Source organism: Molossus molossus, unplaced genomic scaffold, assembly GCF_014108415.1.
Source record: "Molossus molossus isolate mMolMol1 unplaced genomic scaffold, mMolMol1.p scaffold_m16_p_17, whole genome shotgun sequence".
Lineage (NCBI taxonomy): Eukaryota > Metazoa > Chordata > Mammalia > Chiroptera > Molossidae > Molossus > Molossus molossus.
Genome location: NW_023425352.1, coordinates 28,868,222 through 28,893,863, shown reverse-complemented (window position 1 = coordinate 28,893,863; position 25,642 = coordinate 28,868,222). Strand labels below are relative to the sequence as shown.

At 44.2% G+C, this 25,642-nt stretch overlaps 1 protein-coding gene across 1 annotated transcript in view; it reads left to right on the top strand.

The window, feature by feature from the left end:
• PLCE1 (phospholipase C epsilon 1) overlaps positions 1 to 25,433 on the top strand; it is a 261,864-nt gene extending 236,431 nt beyond the window's left edge. Inside the window, exons 22-31 of the mRNA XM_036265348.1 lie at positions 2,010 to 2,141; positions 3,139 to 3,429; positions 8,039 to 8,202; positions 9,690 to 9,951; positions 12,103 to 12,221; positions 14,056 to 14,184; positions 17,133 to 17,342; positions 22,760 to 22,918; positions 24,402 to 24,620; positions 24,948 to 25,433. Of these exons, the coding sequence (XP_036121241.1) occupies positions 2,010 to 2,141; positions 3,139 to 3,429; positions 8,039 to 8,202; positions 9,690 to 9,951; positions 12,103 to 12,221; positions 14,056 to 14,184; positions 17,133 to 17,342; positions 22,760 to 22,918; positions 24,402 to 24,620; positions 24,948 to 25,136 (1,874 nt within the window). The 3' untranslated portion in view covers positions 25,137 to 25,433. The remainder of the gene's footprint in view (positions 1 to 2,009; positions 2,142 to 3,138; positions 3,430 to 8,038; positions 8,203 to 9,689; positions 9,952 to 12,102; positions 12,222 to 14,055; positions 14,185 to 17,132; positions 17,343 to 22,759; positions 22,919 to 24,401; positions 24,621 to 24,947) is intronic.
• Positions 25,434 to 25,642: the final 209 nt, after the last annotated feature.

Here is a 25,642-nt window from a genome sequence, read left to right as displayed (position 1 = left end):
ACACATTCTTTACATTTTTAGTTACTAAAGTTTTGTACATTTTTCTTTCCCCAAATTTATTTTCTTTCTCAAAATAATGATATTGTGTTGCCAGCATCATTATTATAATTTCTTCTACATATTTATTGGGATTAAGATTAGTTTTGATGCTCTGGGGGGAAAATACCATAAAAATGTTCATTTTGATTTTAATTTTGCTACATTATTCATTTCAATGCATCTTGCCCTTCACCGTCCCAAGTCCCTTCCAAGGAGGCATATGCCAGAAAGTCTTCAGAGCAGTGAGGCAGCACACAGATCACGTGGTACGACCTTCCCCAGAAGTACAGTAAGCTCCCCAAGATCACAGACTCACGTCAGTGGTGGCACTCGACTCCTCAGTGACCTTGACTAGGACAGTGGGTTAACTTCTCCGCACTTCAGATTCTTTACCTGTGAAAGAGGCAGAGCAGTCCTGACGTGCAGGGTGGTTGTAAAAAATAACAATAAAGTTCATAATGTGACTAGCACACTATCTACAGATAGCTGGCTCTCTGGAGATGGTGGTGGGTGCTGTTCTTACTGGTGAATGGGCCAACAGGGCAGGTGAAGGTTCTCTGTGTTTCCTTAGTTACTTCTCTGGCCTCAGGTGGCTCCCCTTTCTCGATCCCCCAGCCCGTGTTCTTACTTCCTTTCCCCACCCTGAGAGAACGACCAGGTAGTTCACAGAAGGCCCCACATGTCCCTGGGGAATGTCGACGTGTGCCAGGATGTGTGCAACACCCACACCCCACACCCCCAGTGAACACAGTACCTCACTGGCCCTTCGTCGATTTTTCTTGGGAGAAATTCGACATTTACATCATTGTGTACAGGGCAAAATTCACACAAAATTTTGAGATAAAGCATGAGAACTCACTAGTCCAAGGTTGTGCATCTTGCTTCAGAGAAAAAACTTTAGAAGCCCCATGGCTGCTATGAACTTTCTCTAAACAAGACAATCTACTAAGTATGTATATATATAGTATCTCACTGCACCCTGACCACAGCCCTTTCACAAATGAGGGAGGAGTGGCGCAGAGTGTTAAGTAACTCGTGTGAGGTCACACCACTAGGCAGTGGACTTAAACCCCGAAGTGTATGCTTTTGCTTTTATTAAACACTACTTTATCCTGTCTTCTCTGATGATGTTTTTGGAAGGTGTATTTTCATCTGAAAGAGGGCCTCCCGAATGCTGCCCCAGCTAAAGGAATTACTATCTAATAGTACAGTTGTAGACAGTGGAAACAGTTTGGTAGCAACTCTGGCTTTGTGGGTGCCTTTAACTCACTCTTTCTGCACTGGATCCAGGTCTGCATGGTGTGCATTCATTTCTTCGTTCAGCAGATATCTGTGAAATTGCTGCTGCACGCCAGAATCTGTGCCAGGCAGGAGGATCTGGGAGTGGTCAAGAGTGAGAAAGAGAAACCATGAGACATCACTGTCATAAAACCTATTCCTCATTTAATCCTCAGACTAAGCCTCTGAGTTCCTATTATTACACCCATTTTGCAGATAAGGCAACTGAGGAACAGAGAAGGTAGATGTTAAGTCAAGACTCATACTGGCAGGAACTCAACCTAGACACTGTGACGCTAAAACTCGGGCTCTTAACCATTCTTGAATCTCTCCAAATTGAATAATTAGGTCCTGATAATTAAATGTTGACTGGAGCACTTGCTTTTTATGCAGTCTTTCAAAATCTTTCTGGTGTACCATCAAGTGTGTGTGTGTGTGTGTGCGCACGCACGCGGTTTTGTGGTCATTCTATAATAATCATGCAGTTCTTGTCACACTTGCCTCCAGAGATAAAAGTTTTGCTCTGACTGCCTCTAGTACTATTATTAACAGTACTGAAAATGCTAGTCGGTTCTCTGCGCTGGGTTGCCAGGGAGTAGTAGGACTTCAAAGTAAACATTAACAGGGATGGAAAATGTTGAATTCCCTCACTTGTAGTTTTTGGCTTATTTATTTTCATTTTATGGGAACAGGCCTGTCAACTCTAAATGCATCTGGCTCTAGCAGAGGAAAAGAAAGGAAAAGCAGGAAGTCCATTTTTGGCAACAATCCGGGCAGAATGAGCCCTGGGGAGACGGCATCACTTAACAAAACATCTGGAAAAAGTAAAGTCACCTTCTTACAATATCTTTGCTTGATTCTGCATGCTGGATAAGTCCGACATTTCACTGTCTAAGCACTTCCCTTGAACTTTTTATTTTATTTTATTTTCATGAATGTTTATGTTATCTGAGTGTGGTATAAATATTTTTTAAATTTACGTTTTTAACTTCCTAAAAAAAATAGCATTTCACTGAAGATGTTCTAACAGGGTTTGCCTCAAAAGGAAAAAAATTGGAACCACCTTGGAACATTCTAGTGGTTCTTGGAACTGTTCTCTTCACCATTATAACTCCAGAAGATATATCCCTTTTATTACTAATTACTTTTTATTATAAAAGTAATAAATTCTCATAGTTAAAAAACTCAAACAATACAGGGTATTATTAAAATTCCTTTCCATTCTCAATGGCTCAGTTTTATTCCCCAGAGGTAACACTGTTAAGTTTATTGTGTTTTGTTCAAGGAAAATAAGATCCTTTTTAAGATGATCCAAATGGGATATAACTGAACATACTTGTGTAACTTTTATATTGCTATAACTTTTCAAATAGCTTTCTGTGCATATATCTACCTTATTCTCTTTAATGTCTCTGTGGTATTCCATTGTACATATACTGCCATTTATTTAACCACTTCCTCACTGGCAGAACATTTGGGTACTTCCTAGGTTTTTTGTGTTGTTGGTTTTTTTGCTATAAAAAAATGCTAAAGTAAATACCCTTCTACATATATTGTCATGTGTTATTCAAATATATCCACGGGGCAGATGAGGTACTCAGGCAAAGGACTTCCAGGCTTATGGTTTCTATAGTCATTTTAAAACTCATTAGCTACCACTTAGTTTTAAGGTGGTAGACTAACTCACAAGTAACACTATTAAGATCTATTCTGATGTGTTATGTGGTTATAATTGTTTACTGGGATATTGTTCAGGTTTATCTTTCTAAAACATTTTAAGTTTTCTGCACTAATCTGAGGCTAATCTTTTGGGGTGTTTAGGTTCCTATGAAGGAATTCGACAGGCCTGGGAGGAATCTTCTTCCCCCCTCAGCCCAACCACGTCCCTCAGCGCTATCATTAGAACTCCCAAATGTTACCATATCTCATCGCTGAATGAAAATGCCGCCAAACGTCTGTGTCGCAGGTATTCTCAGAAACTGATCCAGCACACCGCCTGTCAGCTGCTGAGGACTTACCCGGCTGCCACCCGCATCGACTCCTCTAACCCCAACCCCCTCATGTTCTGGCTGCATGGGATACAGCTCGTGGCGCTCAACTACCAGACCGATGGTAATGGGCCTGCTGACCCCGGAGGGTGCCTCCTCACCTCTCTCCTTCGCATCTTGTGTTTCAGTAAACCTAGTTCAACAAGCAGCATTTTTTTTAAAGGGGCAAGATTCCAGACTGGGGCACACCCTAAGTAAGAGTAAAAATGCAGGTGAACTTGACACTGAATTGTGCCCTGGATATTTCAGAGTTAAGGCAATAGAAAAGAACCTTAAAGGGGGTCCCCAATTATAGTCTCTTGTTCTTGCCCACTTCTTAAAGCCCTTTTTAAACATAAGGCTGCTCTTGTGTGTGTTTAAACAAGACACTATTTAGGGCTGTGTCTAGTTTGTTTCTAAAGCTCTTCGGGGAGGGGAATTTCTAATACCCCTTAGTAAGCTGTCTTGCTAAGAAGCTCTTCTTTTTTTTTTTTTTTTTCTTTTAATAATTTATTTTTGTTACAGATGAAGCTATTCTTTGCGGTCAAAAAGTAGTTGTCGCTCCAAACAAATTGCAGGTTAAACCCATTTTAGCTTCTTCTCACCCCTTTGAGTTTGAAATGGAGAATAATGGAGTAGCCAATATGGAGAAAGCAAGTATGTGAACTGAGAAAGTAGTGTTTGTGTTTCTCTGCTATTGGTGACAGTTGCGTAGCAGGAATCACTGAGGAGGCCTGGAGTCCAGGATGAAAGCTACTGTGACTGCACACTCACTGTGCACCAGGTCCTGTGCTGAGTTTTCCTGAACCCCTATTATCTCATTTAATCTTTGCAACAACCCTAAGTGGTGGGCACCTTTATGATCCCCATTCTGCAGATGAGCAAACCAAGGCACAGAGTGACTGATTTGCTCAAGGTCACAGAATGCTTAGAGTCATAAATTCAAGGAATCTGGAATGAAGTACTTTGTTTCCTGTTGGTGAAGGGGGCAGGAGAGGAGATGCAGAAGATAAAGAGTCGATGAGGAATGTTTCCTCGAAGAACCTTCAGAAGCCACGGTCTTTCCTTTGAACAGCCAGGCAGCCTTCTCGTTCCTCTCACGTGAACTGAATCAGATCCTAACTAACCGAGCTGCCCCGTCAACCGCAGCAGAGCCCTGTCTTCAGCCAAGGTCAAACCACACCTTTCACTCCGGAACCAGCTAGCCGCCTGGTACGGGTGCCAACAGTGCCCGTTTGTGGCTGACCCTGCAGATACCCTTCCCCCTCAATATATTTGCTTCTTTTGATTGAAATTAAAAGCATGCTGCAGGTGAAGTACTGTACTTAGCGTAGTGCCTGGCACAGAGAAGGCATTCCACAAACGTTAACGATGATTAAGTGTTTTTGATAAGTTATGAAAACAGTAGGATTTGGACTTGCAAGTGGAAATAATAATGAAATATTTTCAAAGTTGTAAAAATTTTTTTCAATCTGTCCCGAGCGGCTTGTGGGCTCCCATCTCTGACCCTGTCTGTAGCCCTGTGCCCGCTGGCGCCCTTGGTTATTATGATCTTGAAATATTTTAAGTAAACTGAAATAACTAGCAGAATGGGAATGCATTTGGTTTTGGATGTGCCCTTTGTCCTGACATGCTGATGCTGGTGCAGACATACCGGCTCCACTGGTGGCAAAGAGAGCCACCGCCAAATAGAATTGCCCCTCCTGGAGCCACCCCACAGTCCCGAAGCACACACTGGGGCTGCAGCTTGGCTTCACTCACCCCTGAAGGCTTTGCCTCTCTCCCAGATCAAGCTGGGAGTACATGTTCGAGCTTCCTGCTGAGGGGAGACAGATGGCTGTGTGGATGGTTCATCCTTAAGTTTCTCTACATAATCTTCCAACCCAGGAGAGAGTGCTGCCATTAAACCTCTTCATTCAGTGCTGCAAGCAGTGACTAAACATTTCCCACGCCGGACAAAGCACAAGCGACATGCAGTTTCAGCGTGTTCATCTGTAAAAATGGTCTTCATTTGCGCACACTGGGGATAGAGCCCAATCAATCTCGTGCACACAGTAGGTGCTCAATAAGTGCACACTGAACTGAAATAGACTGTTTCTCTCAGCCCCACTGCAGTCTGCACCTGTGATTCTTAATTTTTTAGATCTCTTATAGGTACTTTTCTGCGGATTGCCAGTCCAAATAGAGAGAGAGAAAGAGTCAACATTGGAATCATTATTTTTTAATTTTTACAAAGAATTTCTAGGTTAGAGACTGCTTGATTTTCCATGAAACATCCCAACCAAATAGCAGAGAACCCTTTCGTGTCCCTCTAGCCTCCACCTGTGTTCCATGGATCATCTGCCTTCCCACTTCCTGAATTTCAGGGGAACCTGATGCCCCAAAGGAGTGTCCACTGACTTAAGGTCATCTCTTCCCAGGATTTCTAGTGGCTCCATCAACTCCAAGAATGTCTGCAGTGATCTGGAACCAGGAATAGCCCAGGTCTACACTCAGTAAAACCAACTCTTGAGTTTGGACACTGACTTGAGCCTGGTATGCAAACCCTGGTTGTTGCTGGCAACAGTCCCTCAACATTCTTTCCATCTGGGGCAGAACAATTTCTGCCTTGTGTCCCAGGACCTACAAGTATATAGACGTGTGGCCCCAATCAAAAGAAAAGTTTCTATTAATATTATTACACTTTCTTGAATGCCTGTCAAACACTTTATAATGACTGTTCTAGTCCCAAAATATAGGCATAATTATTACAGGAATGGTGTCTACTTAATACAGGGGTTTTAAATAAATAGAAGACTGTAAAGGTGATGATCTGCCTGATCTGCCATCACATGAGTTGATTGAGAGGGGGGTAACCAGGTGACATGGATTCATGTACCCTCTTTCACTAGGTTACAATAGAGGTTTTAAAACGATAGCCCCAAATGAAGTTCTGGGGCCATGCTTAGGAGGGCTAGATTTGAGGTCCCACCTTTATTCCAAGCTGAGCAACTCCACCTGGATCTGGTTTACCTATTAGATTACTAAATGAGATTGTAGTAAAGAAAAGGTGCTTTAAAGTTTGGGAAAGCTACAAGGGTAGACACAGACCTCATGAAATCAGACCTCAGACCCAAATGGGTGTTGACATCATAATAATAATTTAATAGCTACCGTTTATCCAGACCTTCTGTGTGCCAGATGCTGGATGGGGACCTCCGCACATTCTCTCACGTAGGACACCCCTGTGAGATGTGCTTGGCTTGGTTGTTAAGATTAGGGTTAGGCTGCCGGGGTTTGAACCCTAGCATCCACCACTTAGCAACTGTGTGCCTTGGGTTCTTTCACTTCTTGTGCCTCAGTTTCATCATCTGTAAAAATGAGAATATCTCATAGGTTATTGGGAAGCACAGATATACTTCAAGTGTGTAGAATGGGGACTGGTGCATAGTAAAGAGCATCGTAAGTGTGACCTGCTATAACTTTCAGTAATATGTATCCATTTCACATTCATCAACTCTGCATGAGCTCGTGTGCTTCACTCTCTTAGCCATCCTAGCCCAGGTCTGTGTTCCTGTGTCGCAGAGTCGCCTGGGAAGAGAATCTCTTACTGCAGGCAAGACAGCCTCAATGAATCAGTCACATCAGGATTGGACGGGCCCGAGAGATGGGGTCCATTGCACTGAGTTTACAGATAAGGAGACTGAGCCCAAGTAGCTTTCACATGCCTAATATTACCCCAAGAATTCCTGCACCCACTCCCATCCAACCCCACGTACACGGGAACATTTTACACACGAGATGTGTGGAGGCCAAGTTCTTATTGTTCCGTGGTGCTTACCACACTTTTTCTTGATGTCGGTCCATGTAGCAAAGTTCACTCTGCACATGGAAGGAATCTCTCGGAGGGAATATTCGTCAGGTGTGTCTCATAAACTCTGTGTTCATTTGGGCAACCTTTATACAGACTTGCGCCATCCCATGAGCATTTGAGTGTGTAACAGCTCAAAACAGTGCAGGAATCCGATCGTTCATCAAAGGACTGTGCCAAATAAAATCTGGCCACGAAAGACTGGAAGCCGTCGTGAGGGCTCCCAGAGTTTACGATGGAGGGGATCATGGACATGATGTGAATCACATGTGATAATAATTTTTTTCATATTTAAGTACAATTAAAAAGAGGTAGAAGTATTGTAATTTATGGGTTGAAATTGAGATTTCATGGAAAGATATATTTTTCTGGCTATTCTCCCAGTCTTTCTTAGATTATTAAGATTTTTATCTTGTATTTGCAAAGGCAAGAATTGGTCATACAGTTATCTGCATGGTTTGGCGTTTGGGGATAAGAAAATGCCATTACTGTTCCTTACTAAACTTCAGTATAAAATGAGGTATTTCAATTTTTGTTTTGGAATGATGTTGTAAATTTTGATTTGCAAAAGGAGTTTTTAAGTGGCAGAACCTGAATTGAAGTGAGAACACTGGGCATATCCCATAGACTGAGCTCCGTGAAAACAGGGACTTTGGTCTTGTACCCATTGTATCTCTGGTGCCTAACACAACCTGGCATATAGTAACCACTCAGTCAGTCTGTGGACTAAATGGATGGTCACCTCTTCTTCATGCTTAAGCTTAGGGAAAATTGATACAAAGTTCTTTTGAACTTTACATTTATAAGCATCAAAGTAACAGACAATCTTGACCTTGTTTTGCAGATCTCCCTTTACATTTAAACGCTGCCATGTTTGAGGCCAACGGCGGCTGTGGCTATGTTTTGAAACCCCCAGTTCTGTGGGACAAGAACTGTCCCATGTATCAGAAGTTTTCTCCCCTGGAAAGAGACCTGGACAACATGGAGCCCGCCGTCTATTCTTTAACTGTAAGTGTGGCTCCTCTTGTCAGAAGATAGACAGCAAGGTGCTTCAGCCTTCCTGAATATGAACTGGTTTTGAATTCAAGGCATTACAAACTTCTCATGTCACAGTTTGGTTCATGCAGGTTTTGTTCCCAAAAGGATTTCTTTACCTCTTAAAAGCAGTGGCTGTGCCCTGGCCAGTTTGGCTCAGTGGTTAGAGCGTCAGCCCGCGGACCAGAGAGTCCTGAGTTCAGTTTCCACTGAGGGCATGGACCTTGGTTGCAGTTTGTCCCCAGCCCCGGCTGGGATTGTGTGGATGGCAACCAGTCGATGTGTTTCTCTCGCATAGATGTTTCTCTCTCTCTCTCTTCCCTTCTCTCTTCCTCCCGCTCTGTCTGAAGATAAATGCAAAAAAAAATGTCCTCAGGTGAGGATTGAAAAAAAAAAAAAAAAGCAGTAGCTGTCACCAAGCACTGTACTTGCCAGTGGCCAGTAGGTGGAGCTGTGGGATCCCTGCTTCACCTGTGTACTGATGGTGGTGATTGTATTCCAGGGCCCTCAGAATATTCATGCTGAGTTTCTCCCATAAAAGCTGAGTTCCTTGTTAGAGCAGGTCATCTTAAACTCTACTAGGCTCTTATAAGATCAAATAGGCATCAATATTCAAATCCATTAAATATCTTTCCTCCTTACAGTTTAAACTTTATCATTCCTGGGCCTTTCCTTATTTCTTTTATTGCCTAATTAACTAAATGTCAAAACACCACAGACTGCCCTTAACAACAGCCCCTGATAGCTCATCATTCAACTTTATTGCCCCATTCTTTCGCTCCCTCTTAGTAGACAGAGAAAAGACCTCTGGATGGCTGACAGGAAAGAGAGATGAGGTCCTCTCTTCTGTCCAACATTAGAACTTATCCAGGCAGCCTCTGCCCACGACACCTCCAACCCCCCAGAGAACCACTCTCAGATTCTCCTACCACCTCAACTGCTTGTCTCTGTTCCTAAGACTAGGGCAGGGCCTCTCTTCTATTTGACATCTTTGCTAGACTCCAGCAGAGTTCCGTCTGTTTACGGCAGGCTATGAATTAGTTTTTAACAACATCCCCTGTGACTTGCTGCAGAACTAAACTATTCAAGAAAAAGACTTTGAAGTTATAAAATATACACCTAAAACATCTCGAACAGAATGTCCGTAACAAATTTGTGATTGCCTAAGGTCTCCTTTCCTTTTGCCTTCTTGCAAAACTTAATTTCATCTGAATTGCCTGGTTTTGAAAATACTTGAACATTTTGACAATTAAAAGGTGACAGGTGAATGCTGTTTTCAAAATAACCCCCCCCCCTCCCCATTCCAGTCCTGGGATTGCCTGATTACAATTACTTACTTTTTTATTTTTAACCAGATTTATGAATCATTTACCTTGCCCGTTCCAGAACATTCTTTGTGGTGAGGTTGCCGTTGTTTCTTTTTCACCTTCAGTGACCTTGATCCTTGTTTCCTCCCTCAGATTGTCTCTGGTCAAAACGTGTGCCCGAGTAACAGCGCGGGAAGCCCGTGCATTGAGGTCGACGTCCTGGGCATGCCGCTGGACAGCTGCCATTTCCGCACGAAGCCCATCCATCGAAACACTCTCAACCCCATGTGGAACGAGCAGTTTTTCTTCCGGGTTCACTTTGAAGACCTCATATTTCTTCGTTTTGCGGTTGTGGAAAACAACAGCTCCGCGGTCACTGCTCAGAGAATCATCCCACTCAAGGCTCTAAAGCGAGGTAGAGCGACATTGTCATAATGCTCATAATTACTGCAGCTACGGGACGGATGCCCCGGAGCTCACTAGACTCTTCAACTGTTGTGTATGTTTGACATTTTCATATTAAAAAGTTAAAATGAGAGACAGGAAGCAATAATACAAATCTGCACGCTGTTTAAGCACATCTCATAACAGGTTTTTCTTTTTCTTTATCCTAAAATTCGAGGTATTCACAACATGCCTGAGGAAGTGTCCCCACACACACACTGCTACTGATGCCGGAGCCGTGCTGGCCGGCCTTCATTCCCTCACACCCCTTCCCGAAGAGCACCCACAGCACCCCTGGCACTTTTGAAGCTGAGGTTGAAGTGAGGAGAGGAAACCAAGAGGAGGGAGGGTCGGGGTGATGGCGGCTTGGTGGGCCGAGGCTGGAGTCAGTGCCCAGTGGAAGTTCTGTGTCAGAAGCCAGAGGGCTTGCTGGGGGCAGAGCAGGGAGAATGGCGAACCCTGAGCAGAGGCCGGGGCTGCTGGATAGCCCCCCACCCCCAACCCATTTTAACTTCATTACCTCTCTAAAGACTCCATCTCCACATTCCAAGGTTACTGGGAGTTAGAGCTTCAACATACAAATTCAAGGAGGACACAATTCAGCCATGACAGTTATTATGTGAAAAATTATGTGAAAGTGTGAAAAGCAAAAACAATCTTTTAGCCCTGACCGGCTTGTTCAGTTAGAGCATCGTCCCTATACACCAAGGTTGCAGGTTCAATCCCCGATCAGGGCACATACAAGAATCAACCAATGAATACATAAATAAATGGATCAACAAATCCATCTCCTCCTCCCCGCCTTCCTTTCTTTCCCAAAAAAATTGATTTAAAACACAGTCTTTTATAAATCCACTTTTTTGTCTTTCCAAAATAATCACTTTTGGTGTAATTGGTATAATCTTTTGCAGGCTTCATTTCTCTGCCCACATATATACACATTAGTATATAGTACATATTTTTAATAAATAGACTTTCCTACTCATCTTAGTGTTTTGCAACTTACTGGTTTTCACTTACTAATATATGTAGTGAGCAACTTTTTGTGTTAATAATTATACATCTACATTATCACTTTTACTGACTGAATAGTATTTTGTTTTATACTTGCACAGGCATTCACACTATAGCATTTAATGAAGTCCCTATTGCTGAAATTATTATTATCACTAAAGCTATTCTAAGATGGAACATTTATTTTATTTATTTATTTAGTTAGTTAGTTAGTTAGTTAGTTATTTTTATCCTCACCCGAGGACCTTTTTGCATTCATCCTCAGATGGAGAGGGAGAGAGAGAGACACATCGACTGGTTGCCACCCACATGACCCCAACCAGGGCCGGGGACAAACTGCAACCAAGGTACATGCTCTTAGCGGGAACCGAACCTGGGACTCTCTGGACCACAGGCTGACGCTCTAACCACTGAGCAAAACCAGCCAGGGCTAAGATGGAACATTTATATATTTTTTTTTCTTTATTGATTTTTAGAGAGAGGGAGAGAGAGAGAGAGATAGAAACATCGATGAGAGAGAACATTGATTGCCCCCCCCCCCCGGGGATTTAGCCCACAACTTGGGCATGTGCCCTAACCAGGAATCAAACTGGCTACTTCATGGTGCATGAGTTGATGCTCAGGCACTGAGCCACACCAGCTGGGCTAAGATGGAACATTTGTAAAACAGTGACTGTAGATATCAAAGTGATCAGGTTTTCCTACTATATCCTGTTTGAGTTTAAGTTAGAAACAGTACCTAGACTAAGTAATTGCCACTAGGTGGCCCAAAACGGTCCCCAGAGGCTGCACTCTCCCAGTGACAAGGCATTGCTTGTCACCCTGCTCATCACGAGGCCTTATTTCTACCTACCATTTCTTTTATTGATTGATTTTAGAGAGGAAGGGAGAGAGAAAGAGGCAGAGAGAGGGGGAGAGATTTGTTGCTCCACTTATCTATGCACTCATTGGTTCATTCTTACTGTGCCCTGACCAGGGATGGAACCTGCAACCTTGGCGTATCAGGACAGTGTTCTAACCAGCTGAGCGACCTGGCCAGGGCCTCTACTGACCATTTCTTGGGAGAGCTCTGTGGTGCGTGGCTAACAGGCTTCTCCATTTATTCCAGGATATCGACATCTTCAGCTGCGAAACCTCCACAACGAAGTCTTGGAAATCTCCAGTTTATTCATAAACAGCAGAAGGATGGAAGAAAATTCCTCTGGCAGTTCTGTGCCAGCCTCTTTGGTAATTAAGCTCCATTTCACTCAGCGTTTTTGCAGGGATTGCTATGCTGGAGATAGGCTTGCGTGTGATACAGGAAAGTGATAATTAGGTAGCTATGGAAATAATAATGGCTGACACTTGGCACTTTCCAAGCACATTACATATATGTGAATTCACCTAATCCTCTCAATAACTTTTTTATGAAAGAGCTATTATGAGTATCATCTCCATTTCACAGATGAGGAAGGTAAGAGCTAAGTGCCTCTGAGGTCACACATCTATAAACACAAGTTCATCCAGTGCCAAAGCCCATGCCCTCACTGTGAGCCAAAATAGCAAGTGGGAAGAGGCTGGTTAAGCAAACCTGAGAGGAAGCATTCCGTGCTTCTAGAAATTTTAGGTTAGACTAGGAAAATCCTCTGCTGCTTCAGTGGTCCAGGGGCAGATGTCAGGTGAGCAGGGCCGGGGTGGGCAGCTGGTGCACCTCTGCGATTGGAGAGATATAAATCTGCACTCATGGGAATGGGAGAAGAACACTGAAAAAAAAAAAAAAAGGTGCCACCATTGCAGAATCAGCATCTTAACAAGTTCCCAGGTAAGGTTCTTGCCCATTTAAGTTCAAGAACCTAGGACCTGTGCTTACTCCAGTAGTCCAAGGCCTACTGTTGTTGGCTTAAGCAAGAAACACCACTTTAATAAACGGGTCCATTCCATTGTGCTTGCTCTTTAAAAATTAATGTAAAGGATGTTCATCAATGACCTGTTTACATGTGTAATAGTCTGATCACTGTTACACTTAACACAGTCCTAACCACCCCTGGAAAGGCACCTTCTGTGTTCACAGTGGTGCTGGCTTGACCGCCACCACGGCCACTGCCACACAGTCGGGCTCCCATCTCGAATCCTCCTTCCCTCACCTCGTCAGTTTCTTCGCTCTCTGTCTCTGACCTCGTTTTCCTAGGTTCTCCTCCTTTTCCCTGCCATGTGTGGCCAAGGCTGAGAACAGCACTTGGGCCAAAGTGGAGGGAGGTATTGCCTGTCTTGTGCAGAGGACTGGGAACCAGAGGCAGGGCTTCCAGGCACCTAAGAGCAAGAATCAGATGCTCTCAGAAAGGCAGGGCAGGGCTTACTGCGTGATTCTGGGTTGGTCTGCTCAACACTATCAGAGCTGAAGATTCCACACATGAAAGAACCGTTTTCCTTACACTACTTCTGACACCAAATGTGTCGTGACTTTTCCAGTGTTACTTCTCCAACTCTCTGGCACCAGCTGGCCATCGACCTTTCAGTTCAGTTCCAACACTATCTGCCTGGAGTCAGCATCCAATCCTACAAGTTAAGTAAGGGCTCAGCCCTGCAAGAGTGCCCACATTTCACATGCTGGTTGCAAGCCCCTTGTCAGGTTCAGTAATCTGCTAGAATGACTCACAGAACTCAGCAAAGTGCTGTACTTGCCAGAATATTTTATTTACTATCCTCCCATCTAAAATTTTAGTCCAGTGCCCTCAAGAGAGATGGAACTCAATAGACACTGTTGAAGGTCAGTTCAGAACTACCATACATTTCAGATGACATCAGTCCCATAATTATGATGGAAAGAGGTACTGCTTTGTGAAATATATTAATGTTTTGGTGTTGTGCTGCTAAATATCCTCACTAGACTGTTAAAGAAGATGTGTCATTGCTTCTTCAACCACAAAAAGATGGGTCGGGTTGTAAAGAACGCTCTGCTTTTGTATTTACAAGTCCCTGTATGCACTTCAAAGAACCAGCACTTCTGTGTTGAGCACAGCCCATAAACTGCATGAGAATGAGAATGAGAATGAATGCGAAACCATGTGATCTTCTTTGACAGATGTTTAATCCAGAAGAAAGAAAATGTTTGCAGACTCACAGAGTCACTGTGCATGGAGTCCCAGGTCCAGAGCCCTTTACTGTTTTCCCTATCAATGGAAGCACCAAGGCAAAGCAGCTTCTCCAACAAGTAAGTGTACTGCACCTGCCTGGGTGTATCTACATACACACCTAAATACACAGAAGTCCATGTTGGTGATTTGCCTTTTGATTACTTCTCATATTCAACATTGAGATCCACCCTACGAATGACCTGAGAGATCTTGGTGCCACTGAACAAGCTACCTTAACCTGTAGAGAAATTTTAAGAATTCTTCAGCCACATAAAGAACACTGAGCTCAAGACGGATAGAGACCAGGATGAGTGGCTCTCCCTCTGAGCCTAGACACAGGCCTCATAGTCCCTCTTAATGCAGAGCTACTAATCTACCAGAATTTGTACACGAACTGGATGAAGTCTGCTTGTTGTTCTAGGAGTTGGGTCAAACTCTCAGACCATCAGGATGGACCGTGTAAGCCAAGAAGCCATCTGCTGCCCCTCCAGCCTTGGCCTTCATTTGCATGTTGAGCAGCCCCCTTGTACCCCTTCCCCTGGCACTCGATGACCTTTGGGGTCCTAGCCCTCTAGTGGTATGAAGAGGAATGGAGGGCCCAAAACCAGAGGATGAGAGCCTGTCACCCCAACTCCCATAGCAGAATTGGCCTAAGTCCTCTCATGCGGGGCTGCATCTACTCTGGACCCCCCAGGGATCTCGGTGGCCTTCTGCAGACAGAGACACTGCCCCATGGGAGGACTTGTAAGAGGGAGAAAGACAGCTACAAAGAGTAGCATCCAGAGAGGGGTGAAGTCCCTCAAAAGAGCAAGGCAGGCCCATGTGTAATTCCTTTTCGTTTTCACTAGCAGCTCCTCTCCTGCTTGGTACAGTGGCCTAGTATCCTTGCAGACCATTTTATCCGTAACCCGTTTCAGAATTCCTTCTTCTCCTCAGGTAGGCCAGGGGGAGCAGTGACCACGGGAGTGACCGGGGAGCCCCCTCTGAAATCAGGGCACATGCTGAACTGTAACTAGGATCATAGAGAGGGTGGGGGATTAAAAACCCATAGACCATCCACACATAGTGAGTGTCAATAAGTAGTTCTGACCCTTGAGGGGAAGCCTCTGGACAGGCCAGCTTTCCCCCAACATCGTATAATGGATGTAGAGTCAGAGGAAACAGCGTAACTGTCACGTTTCATAGAGTATCAAATAGAAGCTACTACCAAGCTGGGGTTGTTTTTGAATTTTCATTTTTTAACTCAACCAGACCATGAATTGTAGTGTCTACTGTCACAAAGCTGGGAGGACTTTATAAAATGTGAAGGTTGAAAGCAAGGAAACATTTCCATGGACCACCCATCAGAAGCAGCCCATTTCTTTATTGTCACCCCATATGAATAACCACATGGCTGGAAGGCAGAATGAGGAGGGAGGGACGCTGGACCCCTCACAGAGGTGACAGGGCTGACTGACCTGCTCCTGGAAGCCTTGTGTCCTGAATTGTCCCTGTGGTGGATATTGTCTTGCCCCCATGGAACCCAGAGCCCATTGCCCATTCCAGATTGAGGGCTGGACGTAGGGAGCAGGCTTCCTGAGACTCTTCTGCCCCCTCCATCCTCAGTTCATTCTTCTCCAAGTGAGATGCCACAGCGACAGGTGTTGAGGAGAAGGGTGTCAACTTAATCCAGGCCAGATGGTGGCAGATTTCTGTCATCACCCCCTTTGAGTTTAGCCTTTGGTCAGTAGCTGTGCAATGTGAGAACACACCAGTAGGAGGAGCTATAACAATGGCTCGTGGTTAGTGAGTGGTCATACTGTGCCCATGTTACGCTCTGTAATGGTGCCTCAACCATAAAACAGATCATAAAATGAAGAGGTTATTACTGTGGAGGCAGAAAAATACTTTTCCTCCCGCCTTCTGAGTTCTGGCTGGACTAATAAACATGAACATGGGACGGACGATAAACAGGAGAAAATCACCAGTTGCATTACGTATGTACACATGGGGTTTCTATAGGAACATGAGACCAGAGGACAGAGGGGACAGTTAAGGAAAAGGAGGGCTGTGGTTTGGGACTTCACAGGGCAGGAAGGCAGTCCACATGGAGAGGGAAAAGCAAACGTTTGGGGCGTAAATGTTTGCTGGGCCCTCTATAACAGTGGGAGGCGGAGAGGACTTAGACCACAGGGCCGTGCTCCATTCCTCCCCGTCGGTGACACACTAGCTTATATTAAACTGTAGTTACTGTGATGGTATCTCCCTTCCTGGAGCAGGTCCTCTGTATAAATTCTTTTAGGAAGTAAGAGGGAAGTTTGAAGGTTTTTTTCTGAGTTTTGTTGTTTGAAAATAACCAGTCTAAATTAATCAGTATCCCAAAAACCGTATGTTGGGATGGTGCACTCTGCTTGCCCTCATTTCTGTTACTGCAGTTTACAGAGAGGGAACTGAATCTCTAAAGGGTTAAATATCCTACCCAACACCTTGCAGCCAGTAAGTATGAGAGGCGGATCTCAGACGCAGGTCTGTCTGTCTGGCTCCCCAGCCTTGTCTCAGCCACACAGTTTGAACTGCCAGGGTCAGTAGCCAACAAAGAAAACAGGCCGCTCGGCACACAGTCCAGACTTTATTGGAAGGAGAATTCCCAGGAACTTAAATCAGAAGAGATTAAACAACGATTAAGAGATTATCTGGGTAAAAGCTGGACTAGGTTCTTTGCCCTTGGTCGTGTGTTGCAAGATTACAAAGAATTAAATTCCTAGATTTAAAAACGTAAAGCTTTTAATTCAGTAGGAGCTCTCGTTCCTGCAGTGGGAAGAACGTCATGCTGTCTGGGGTGGTGAGTAAACTGTGTCATTGCCCAGAATGGACATAAACAATTCTTTCTGGACATAAGAGAATTCTTAGACCTTCCAAAAAGAATTATGCAACACTCCAGAGTAGGTTTCACTTAAAATTGCACATCAAAGCTGTCTGAACCCCATGAAAATAGACTTGTTTTGAATTACAGTTTTTGCTAAACTTGCCTTTACTGAATCTTTAGATTCTGACCACTGAACAAGACACCAAACCTATTGCCACAGACTATTTTTTGATGGAAGAAAAATATTTTATATCGAAAGAAAAGAATGACTGCAGAAAACAGCCGTTCCAGAGAGCCATTGGTCCAGAAGAAGAAATCGTGCAAATTTTAAGCAGCTGGTTTCCAGAAGAGGGCTACGTTGGCAGAATTGTCTTAAAAACCCAGCAGGAAGTAAGTGTGTCTGGGCGCAGTCTGCACGGTGACAGCTCGGTGTGGAATTCGCCATCCACCACTGGCCACCGCCCTCAAAATCAGACTTTCTTTTCATTCCCCCTTGATTTATATTATTCTTCTGAAGTAAAGGTGGAGAAATGATTTTATTCTTCTGCGCACATTCAGAATGTTATCTCTAAGTTACAGAAATTCAGCCTAAAAGTCATCCTTTCCAAAACAAAGCAAGCAAGAATTCAATGGCTTCTTACGCATGTCGTCAGCTGTTTTGTCCAGTATTATATTTGTGTGTGAGGAGACACTGTTGCGAGGGTCACAGAACTGGCAACCAAGGCCTGTCGGCCTGGTGTGTCTTTTTTATTTTATCCTCACCCAAGGACACTTTTCCATATTTTGTTCAGATAGAGTGGGAGGGAGAGAGAGAGAGAAACATCGACGTGAAAGGAATACATCGAGTGGCTGCCACTCACACAACCCAACCAGGGCCGGGGACAAACTGCAACTGAGGCACATGCCCTTAGCGGAAACTGAACCCGGGTCTCTGTGGACCGCAGGCCGACGCTCTAACCGCTGAGCCAAACCAGCCAGGGCAGCCTGGTGTGTCTTTGACCTTGGCTGTGCTCCTGTCAGGGCCTGTTCGAGTTTTGGCTAATAAAAGGGTCAGTGCTTATTAGTAAAACAACAGTATTTTCTTTTAATTTTTAAAGAATTCATACAAAGTAAGAATAATCTCTCAGCTTTGGGCAGAACTCGTAGTAAATTACATTGTGTTCACTGATACTCCCGTGCCTGTTCCCGTGTGGAACCAGTACAGCGTCAGCTTCAGACGCTTGGCTTCTGCTGGGGTTTGTGGATGGAGCCCTTTTTTTTCCTGCATAAACTGATAGGAGCCCACTAACTTCCTGCCATTTTCTAAAATGGCAGTAAATTTAAAATAAGGTCACTGCTGCCCTGGCCGGTGTGGCCCAGCGGTTAGAATGTTGGCCTGAGGACCAAAGAGTCGTGGGTTTGAGTCCAGTCAAGGGCACGTGCCTCAGTTTCAGTTCAGTCCCAGGCCTTGGTCGGGGTCGTGTGGGAGGCGACCAATCAATGTGTCTCACATCAATGTCTCTCTCTGTCTCTCTCTCTCTCCCACTCTATCCGAAAATAAATGGAAAAATATCCTCAGGTGAGGATTTAAAAAAATATATATCTCCTTTGGTGAGGATTAACAAAAAATAAAATAAAATAAGGTCATTGTTTCAAGCATAGACAACCATGCCTGATGATATGCCAATAATGAAGCGGCTGAGTCCATTCAACAATTTGATTAAATAAAATTTACTGGGCATCTGATATGTGCCCTGTTCTGGGCACATGGCCTGCTCTTTTGGCATGTACTAGAGCTTCACTGGTACAATGCCCACTGGAGGTCCTTGCCTGCTGGGACATGGTGGAGAGCATGAAGAGCCCCTCTGTAGCATCTTGTGTCAACTTTTTACTCGTACTTAACTGTGTGCGTGGCCTGCAGCCTCTGCAGACCTCTAGCATCTCCCCTGGGAACCAGAGCCACTGCCTTCCCTCCCAACCCTGCCCTGCACCATAAATGGATACTTTATTTACTCAAAGGCATGTATGTAATTTGTCTCCCCAGCTTCCTCTCCCTATCAGACATACAAATAGCTAAGCCAGAGGAAAACCAGTTCTAATAATAATGGCTTTGTAAGAAAATAGAGAGCTTAGCTGGACTTTTAAAGCCATCTTTAATTTCTAATTTTTTTTTCTATTTCTAATTATCTTTGCCATATGTAAAAAAGTAGCCTATAAGTGATAGTTTCAGTGAATTTTTGTTGTTATTGTTAATCCTCACCCGAGGATATTTTTTCCATTGATCTTTAAAGAGAGGGAGAGAGGGAGAAACATCAGTGTTAGAGAGACACATAGATTGGTTGCCTTCTGCACAGGCCCAACCAGGGCCAGGGATTGAACCTGCAACCCGGGTACGTGCCCTTGACCAAAATTCAAACGTGCAACCCTTTGGATACGTGACGGGCTGCTTAGTGTCACAGTGGGCCTTGGGGGTTAGAAGGACTGGGGTAGAAGGACTGGGAGGTTAGGGATGCTCATATGCAGTTTAAATGTATATGACAACAGGCAGTCGAGACTTCATAAGTGTTTAATAAGGGCTGGTGGAAGAGAAGCATCTTGAAGAAAAAGGGGAAAATTAGAAGTCTAACAAACATTTTCTGATGAGAATACAGCAAGCTCTCTTTTATATGCCCTTGTTGAGAAGCACTTTTTGATATGGCTGAAATCAAAAGTTAACAAAAGTTAACAAATCACATTTAATGTATCTAGGTTTACCAGTGCATTATGACACACAATACAGATTTACTGATTAAATAAGTGAATTCAGCAATTATTGAATGTAAGCAGACACAGGCATAGTCAGTAGATTAGAGCTATAAGTATTTTCATTTGTTTTACTCTTTGGAACTAGTAAGATATATAAGCAGTTTGCCCATATATTAAAAGTCTCCAAACTGCTATCTGGGACCTCTGCTCTCTCCTACCTGTCTTGTATAATTGTCTTGTCTCCTGGGCTGTCGAGCTGTCGGGTTTCAGGTATCACATCTTCCTGTGGGTCAATATGTGCTCCTCTGACACCTGTTGGACTTGAAATCTGACAAACCAGGCTCTGCCACATATTAGATGACCTTGGACAGCTCAGCTGACTTCTCCAAACCTCTGTGCCCTGCTTGACTCAAAAAGATCACCGTGAGACTCATGCTAAACCTACAGACAATATGTATTAAATGCTCAGTAAACTGTAAGGGGCTGTCCAAGTGAGGGCTGTTGTTATGGTCATTACTTGTGGCTTCTAATACAGCTCAAAACTCCTTACAAATAAATAAGCTCTGAGTGAGGCTCCAAGGAGCTCTTTTAAAAATAAAATGGTTGTCAGGATATTTGATGTGGCAATAAGAACCTTTTTTTTTTTATCCTCACCCGAGGACATTTTTCCATTTTTTGTTCAGATAGAGCGGGAGGGAGAGAGAGAAACATCAATGTGAAGGGACACATCGAGTGGCTGCCACCTTCACGACCAACCAGGGCCGGGGACAAACTGCAACCGAGGTACGTGCCCTTAGCGGGAACCAAACCCGGGTCTCTCTGTACCGCAGGCCGACACTCCAACCGCTGAGCCAAACCGGCCAGGGCAGAACCTTTTTTTTTTTTATCCTCACCCGAGGACATTTTACCATTTTTTGTTCAGACAGAGTGGGAGGGAGAGAGAGAGAGAGAGAGAAACATCGACGTGAAAGGGACACATCGAGTGGTTGCCACCCGCACGACCCAACCAGGGCCAGGAACAAACTGCAACCGAGGTACGTGCCCTTACCGGGAACCGAACCCGGGTCTCTGTGGACCGCAGGCCGACGCTCTAACTGCTGAGCCAAACCAGCCAAGGCGAACTTTTTTTTTTGCTTGCTTGCATGCTTTCTTGCTTCCTGGTTTTCAGGGCCCTGAGATTCTGAATTATGTCATGAGAATAACCACCTAACCCCACTCTCAGATTGGTTGAAAAAATCATGATCAATGCCATGATACCGAATGCGGCACAGTCTCTAGGAATTGACAAGAAATGATGACCACAGTCTTTGAAGTGGAGAGAAAAAAGTTGTAGAACAGTATATGTGGTAGAGAGTCTCATTGTATGTAGTAAACATGGACAGTGACTCTCACCCAGCCCCTAATAAAATGACTGGGGTCCACAAACCTCAAACGTGTCAATTGTGGGGACCAAGACTGCAAGATTAATGAAATGATTGGCGTGAGCCTGTGTGGGTGGTTAGCGAGTCCTTTCTGGTCCTGGCTACAGTTTGGCGCCACCTGGTGGTAGTTACCCATTTGACTTTAATATTAACCGGGACAATTCTGGGTCCCATGTGGCTGACTGTAACTTCCAGGATAGTGACAATGAATCTTGGGTTCTGGCTGGCGAGAACTGATCTGAAGAGATTAGGCTAGGAGAATGCTGGGGATGGGGGACCCTCCTTGCCGAATCCCCGCTTCCTGAGATGGGTGCCTGCTGTTTACTTTCCCTGCCTCTCCTTCCCCTTCCCGCCGCCTCCTGCAGAAGACAGTTGTAGACAACCCTCATTTGATAACGGGTCTAACAAAGAACAGGAGCCATTTGACAATCACATTATATCTAAATCTAAATTCACATTATTGCAGGGTTTCATTGTCTTTATCTAGTCACAAATACAAAAATACCTAACAACAGAGTGTGTGTGTTTTGTGGGAAATGAGATGGGAGAGAGAAAGAAAAGGGTGAGTCCTGGCCAGTTGGGCTCAGCGGTTAGAGCGTTGGCCTGTGGTCCGGAGAGACCCGGGTTCGGTTTCCGCTAAGGGCACATAACTTTGGTTGCAGTTTGTCCCCGGCCCTGGTTGGGTCGTGTAGGTGGCAGCCACTTGATGTGTCCCTTTCACATCGATGTTTCTCTTTCTCTCTCTCTCCCACTCTTTCTGAATAAAATATCAAAAAATATCCTCGGGTGAGGATTAAAAAAAAAGAAAAAGGGTGAAAGTAGGAAAAGTTTGCCATTTTATTGCTATATTTCTTTACTGCTTGAAAATTTTAATAAGATACATATGTCTATAGCTATATCTAACGATATAGGTAATATATATGATTATATATGTAAAATTGACTGGAAGCCAATTCACCAAAATGCAATCAACCTGATGACCTAATTCTCAGAATTATTGAATATTTTGTCAATGTTGATTTTTTTTAAGGAATCATATCGTAATTTTTTTTTATTACCACAGTTTACATTCACTATTATTTTGTATTACTTTCAGGTGTGTACAACCTAGTGGTTGGACCATCATGTTCTTTATAAAGTGCTGATATCATGTCAGCGTGACTCGACCTCCAGCCACTGTTCCCACCTTTCACTGTGGACTTTGCTCATTGAATGTGGCTGAATGTCCACGTCACGTTTCACGTGTCTAGTATTTTGTAAATGCGCAAGGTCTATGTGAGAATGGGTGGGCTTTCTCTTAAGTGCAATTTGCTGTGTTCTTATTTGGCCCTTGATAATTGGCAAAATGGTGTATTGTCTTTTTACAAATTTATTTGTAGTTGATCTGGACTCAAAATCCACAGCTCATGGAGCAGATCTACTAGGTCGTTGTGGCCATACCTTCTCAGTCTGTCTACATCAGCAGAAATAGGACTTCCTTTGTCCAACAAAGACATGTGTATGCTTTTAAAATAATTTATAAAATAGTAACTGGTGTATAAACTATAAAGCTAAGAAGATTTCCACGTTGCCAAGGTAGATCTCACGTTTTTGTTAGACTTTTCTTTCCTTACTCTACATCGTCTCACCATTTACTCATTCTTTTCTTCTTTTCTAACATAGAACCTAGAAGAGAAGAGCATTGTTCAAGATGACAGAGAGGTGATCTTGAGCTCGGAGGAGGACAGCTTTTTTGTCCAAGTGCACGACGTGTCTCCAGAGCAGCCACGGACGGTCATCAAAGCGCCCCGCGTCAGCACCGCACAGGACGTCATTCAGCAGGTGAGGGCCCTCCCTTCCTCACCTCAGTCCTCGAGGACTTATTGGGACAAATCAAAGGTCAGCCTATTCTATTAATGAAGTTCCTAGGTCAGTGGAGACCTAAAAAGGAAGAGTGGAAATCACAGCTCATCCCTTTAGCAGATACTTACCTGGTATCTACTACTGAGCCAGGCTCTCTGTGAAGCGCTGGTAATGATGGATTTAGGAGGAGGAGGCTCTGCAGAGTAATATTTTCATTGTCCCAGAAATGCCTAAGTCAGTACCTAATAATCATCTTCAGAAGACAAGCAGGAGGCCTACCCTGACCCTCTTCCACCTCTAGGTCATGCTTCTCTGTGTACATGGTTTCAGAAACTGTTTCCTTCCTTCTAAGCCTCGTCATGGTTTGCATTCATTAAACCCCCTTAAGAAGTAGAATAGTATAATGGTTAATGACACAGATTCTAGGTCAAAAGGCTCGAGGTTCAAATCCCAGCTCTACTTCTTACTGGCTCTGAGATCTTGGGGAAGTTCTTTAACCATCTGTGCCTTACGTACAGTGGTATGCTTAACAAAAACAAAACAAACAAAAAATCTTTGATTTGTAGCATTTGTCAGTTTCTGTTGTGTAAATGCTCCCACTATGTGTAATTTCACTAGTCTGTTCCATTTGGCTCCAACGTACTCCATGTGGTAAGTTACCACTTAGATAACATGGAGATAGCTTAATAGTACTTTACTCACAGAGTTGTGAAGATTAAGTCAGTAATATATGTAAATTGTACAATACCTGGCGCTGGAAGCACTATGTAAGTGCTGTTTGTTATTATTGGTAATTTTGTCAGTACAGACTTTGAACTTAGTTTCTTTTATTGACCTTTCTGTCCCCAAAGTATCTGGGACATAGTATGGGCCCTCACCAAACATTTGATGAGTGAATAAATGCATAAATGAAAGAGTCTTGTGCAAAATGAGAAGTGAGGTCAGCTAAGTTCTAAAATGCCTTGATCCCTGGCCGGTTTGGCTCAGCGGTTAGAGCGTCGGCCTGCGGTACAGAGAGACCCGGGTTCGGTTCCCGCTAAAATGCCTTGACATCCACGACTCTGTGGTGAAGAGGCAGCCCAGTGGGACAGAGAGATGTCAGAGTCAGAGTCCTGTCCCTCGCTGTTTACCTGACCTTCATGTCTATGAGCTTTGGTGCATGCAGTCGCTCAGGTCTTTGTCCTATTACTTCTCTTCTGTGCATCCTCTGGAATCTGCCTAAGTTCCTAGTCTGAAAAGGGGATAATGGTAACTAAACATGGAGTGTTGTGAAGCTAAACAGGGTCTTGTGGAAAGTGTGTTATAAGCTACAACCACGCAAATGTAAAATGAGGAATGGGCTATGATCTAAAAGATCCCTATCGTCTCTCAAGCCTGTGGGTTTGCCACCCAGTTCCAGTGACAGTGAACACAGGTGTTGGAGACACTGTCTCTGTTCAGTTGATCATAATGTATCTTTCAGACCCTATGCAAAGCCAAGTACTCCTACAGCATCCTGAGCAACCCCAACCCGAGTGACTATGTACTTTTGGAAGAGGTGGTGAAAGAGACAGCCAACAAGAAGTCTTTCACACCAAAGTCCTCCCAGCGGGTCCTTCTGGACCAGGAGTGTGTCTTTCAAGCCCAAAGCAAGTGGAAAGGTGCTGGAAAATTCATCCTTAAGCTGAAGGAACAGGTGCAGGTAAAGTTCACAGTTACTTTGCTCTCTTCGCCAGTTGTTTGATATTCACAACTACACTGTAATCACATTGGAGAGATAATGAAATGTAGGAGAAAGCTTCTTAGTCAAGAAATTTAGGGGGTAGAAGACTGGCTTTGTTTTCACTGTGGGAAAAGAAATGTACTCCCTCTGTGATGAAGCCGTCCTGAGAGGGGGTCCCTCAGTCCTTCTTTTGAAAGCTCTACGTGGTAGACAGGAAGGAGGGAAGGGCTCTTCCTGACACAGGGCCACGTGGTTGAGGATGCTGGCTGTGGCCTAATACCAACGGAGAGTCCTTTCTTCCCACAGGCATCGCGAGAGGACAAGAGAAAAGGCATTTCTTTTGCAAGTGAATTCAAGAAGTTCACCAAGTCAACTAAACAGCCCCGAGGACTCACACCACCTTCTCCGGTCTTGGCCTCAGAAAGTGTCCAAAACAAGGAGGAGAAACCGGTGGGCGGCTTGTCCTCAAGTGACACCATAGACTGTCGACCGTGACCGTGCGTGGTGTGTTCAACCAGGTATACTGCGTCATTGCACTGTCCTGAAACAGGCCCACTGGCACTACCTTGTAAGGCGTAATCTGTACAGTCTGTTCTCCTTTCCAAACGGCGGTGTCCCCTGAGGGAGGAGGAATGGCACCAGAACAGGAAAGGGCTCCGAGGTGTACGTGCCTTCAGAAGTTGTCATGTTAGAGCCTTATTTTGTAGATTACTCAACAAAGGGTCCAAGAGGACAGTCCACTTGCCCAAACTGCATCAGCGTTATCTCATCAGACATAGAGCTGTTTTCATTATTGGCCACTCAAACTCTCCAGGGGCTGCTGCGAGTCACTCAGCTTGTATTCCTTTGGATGTCTAGCTTTAAGTTATTCTAATTTAGGTTTGATTTGGCCTCAACAACCTCAGCTTCTTCTGCCTCATGTAAAAAATTAAAATCTGTCTCAGTGGACTGAGCACCATCCCATGGACTGGGAGCCCCAGCTGCAGGCTCGATCCCCAGTG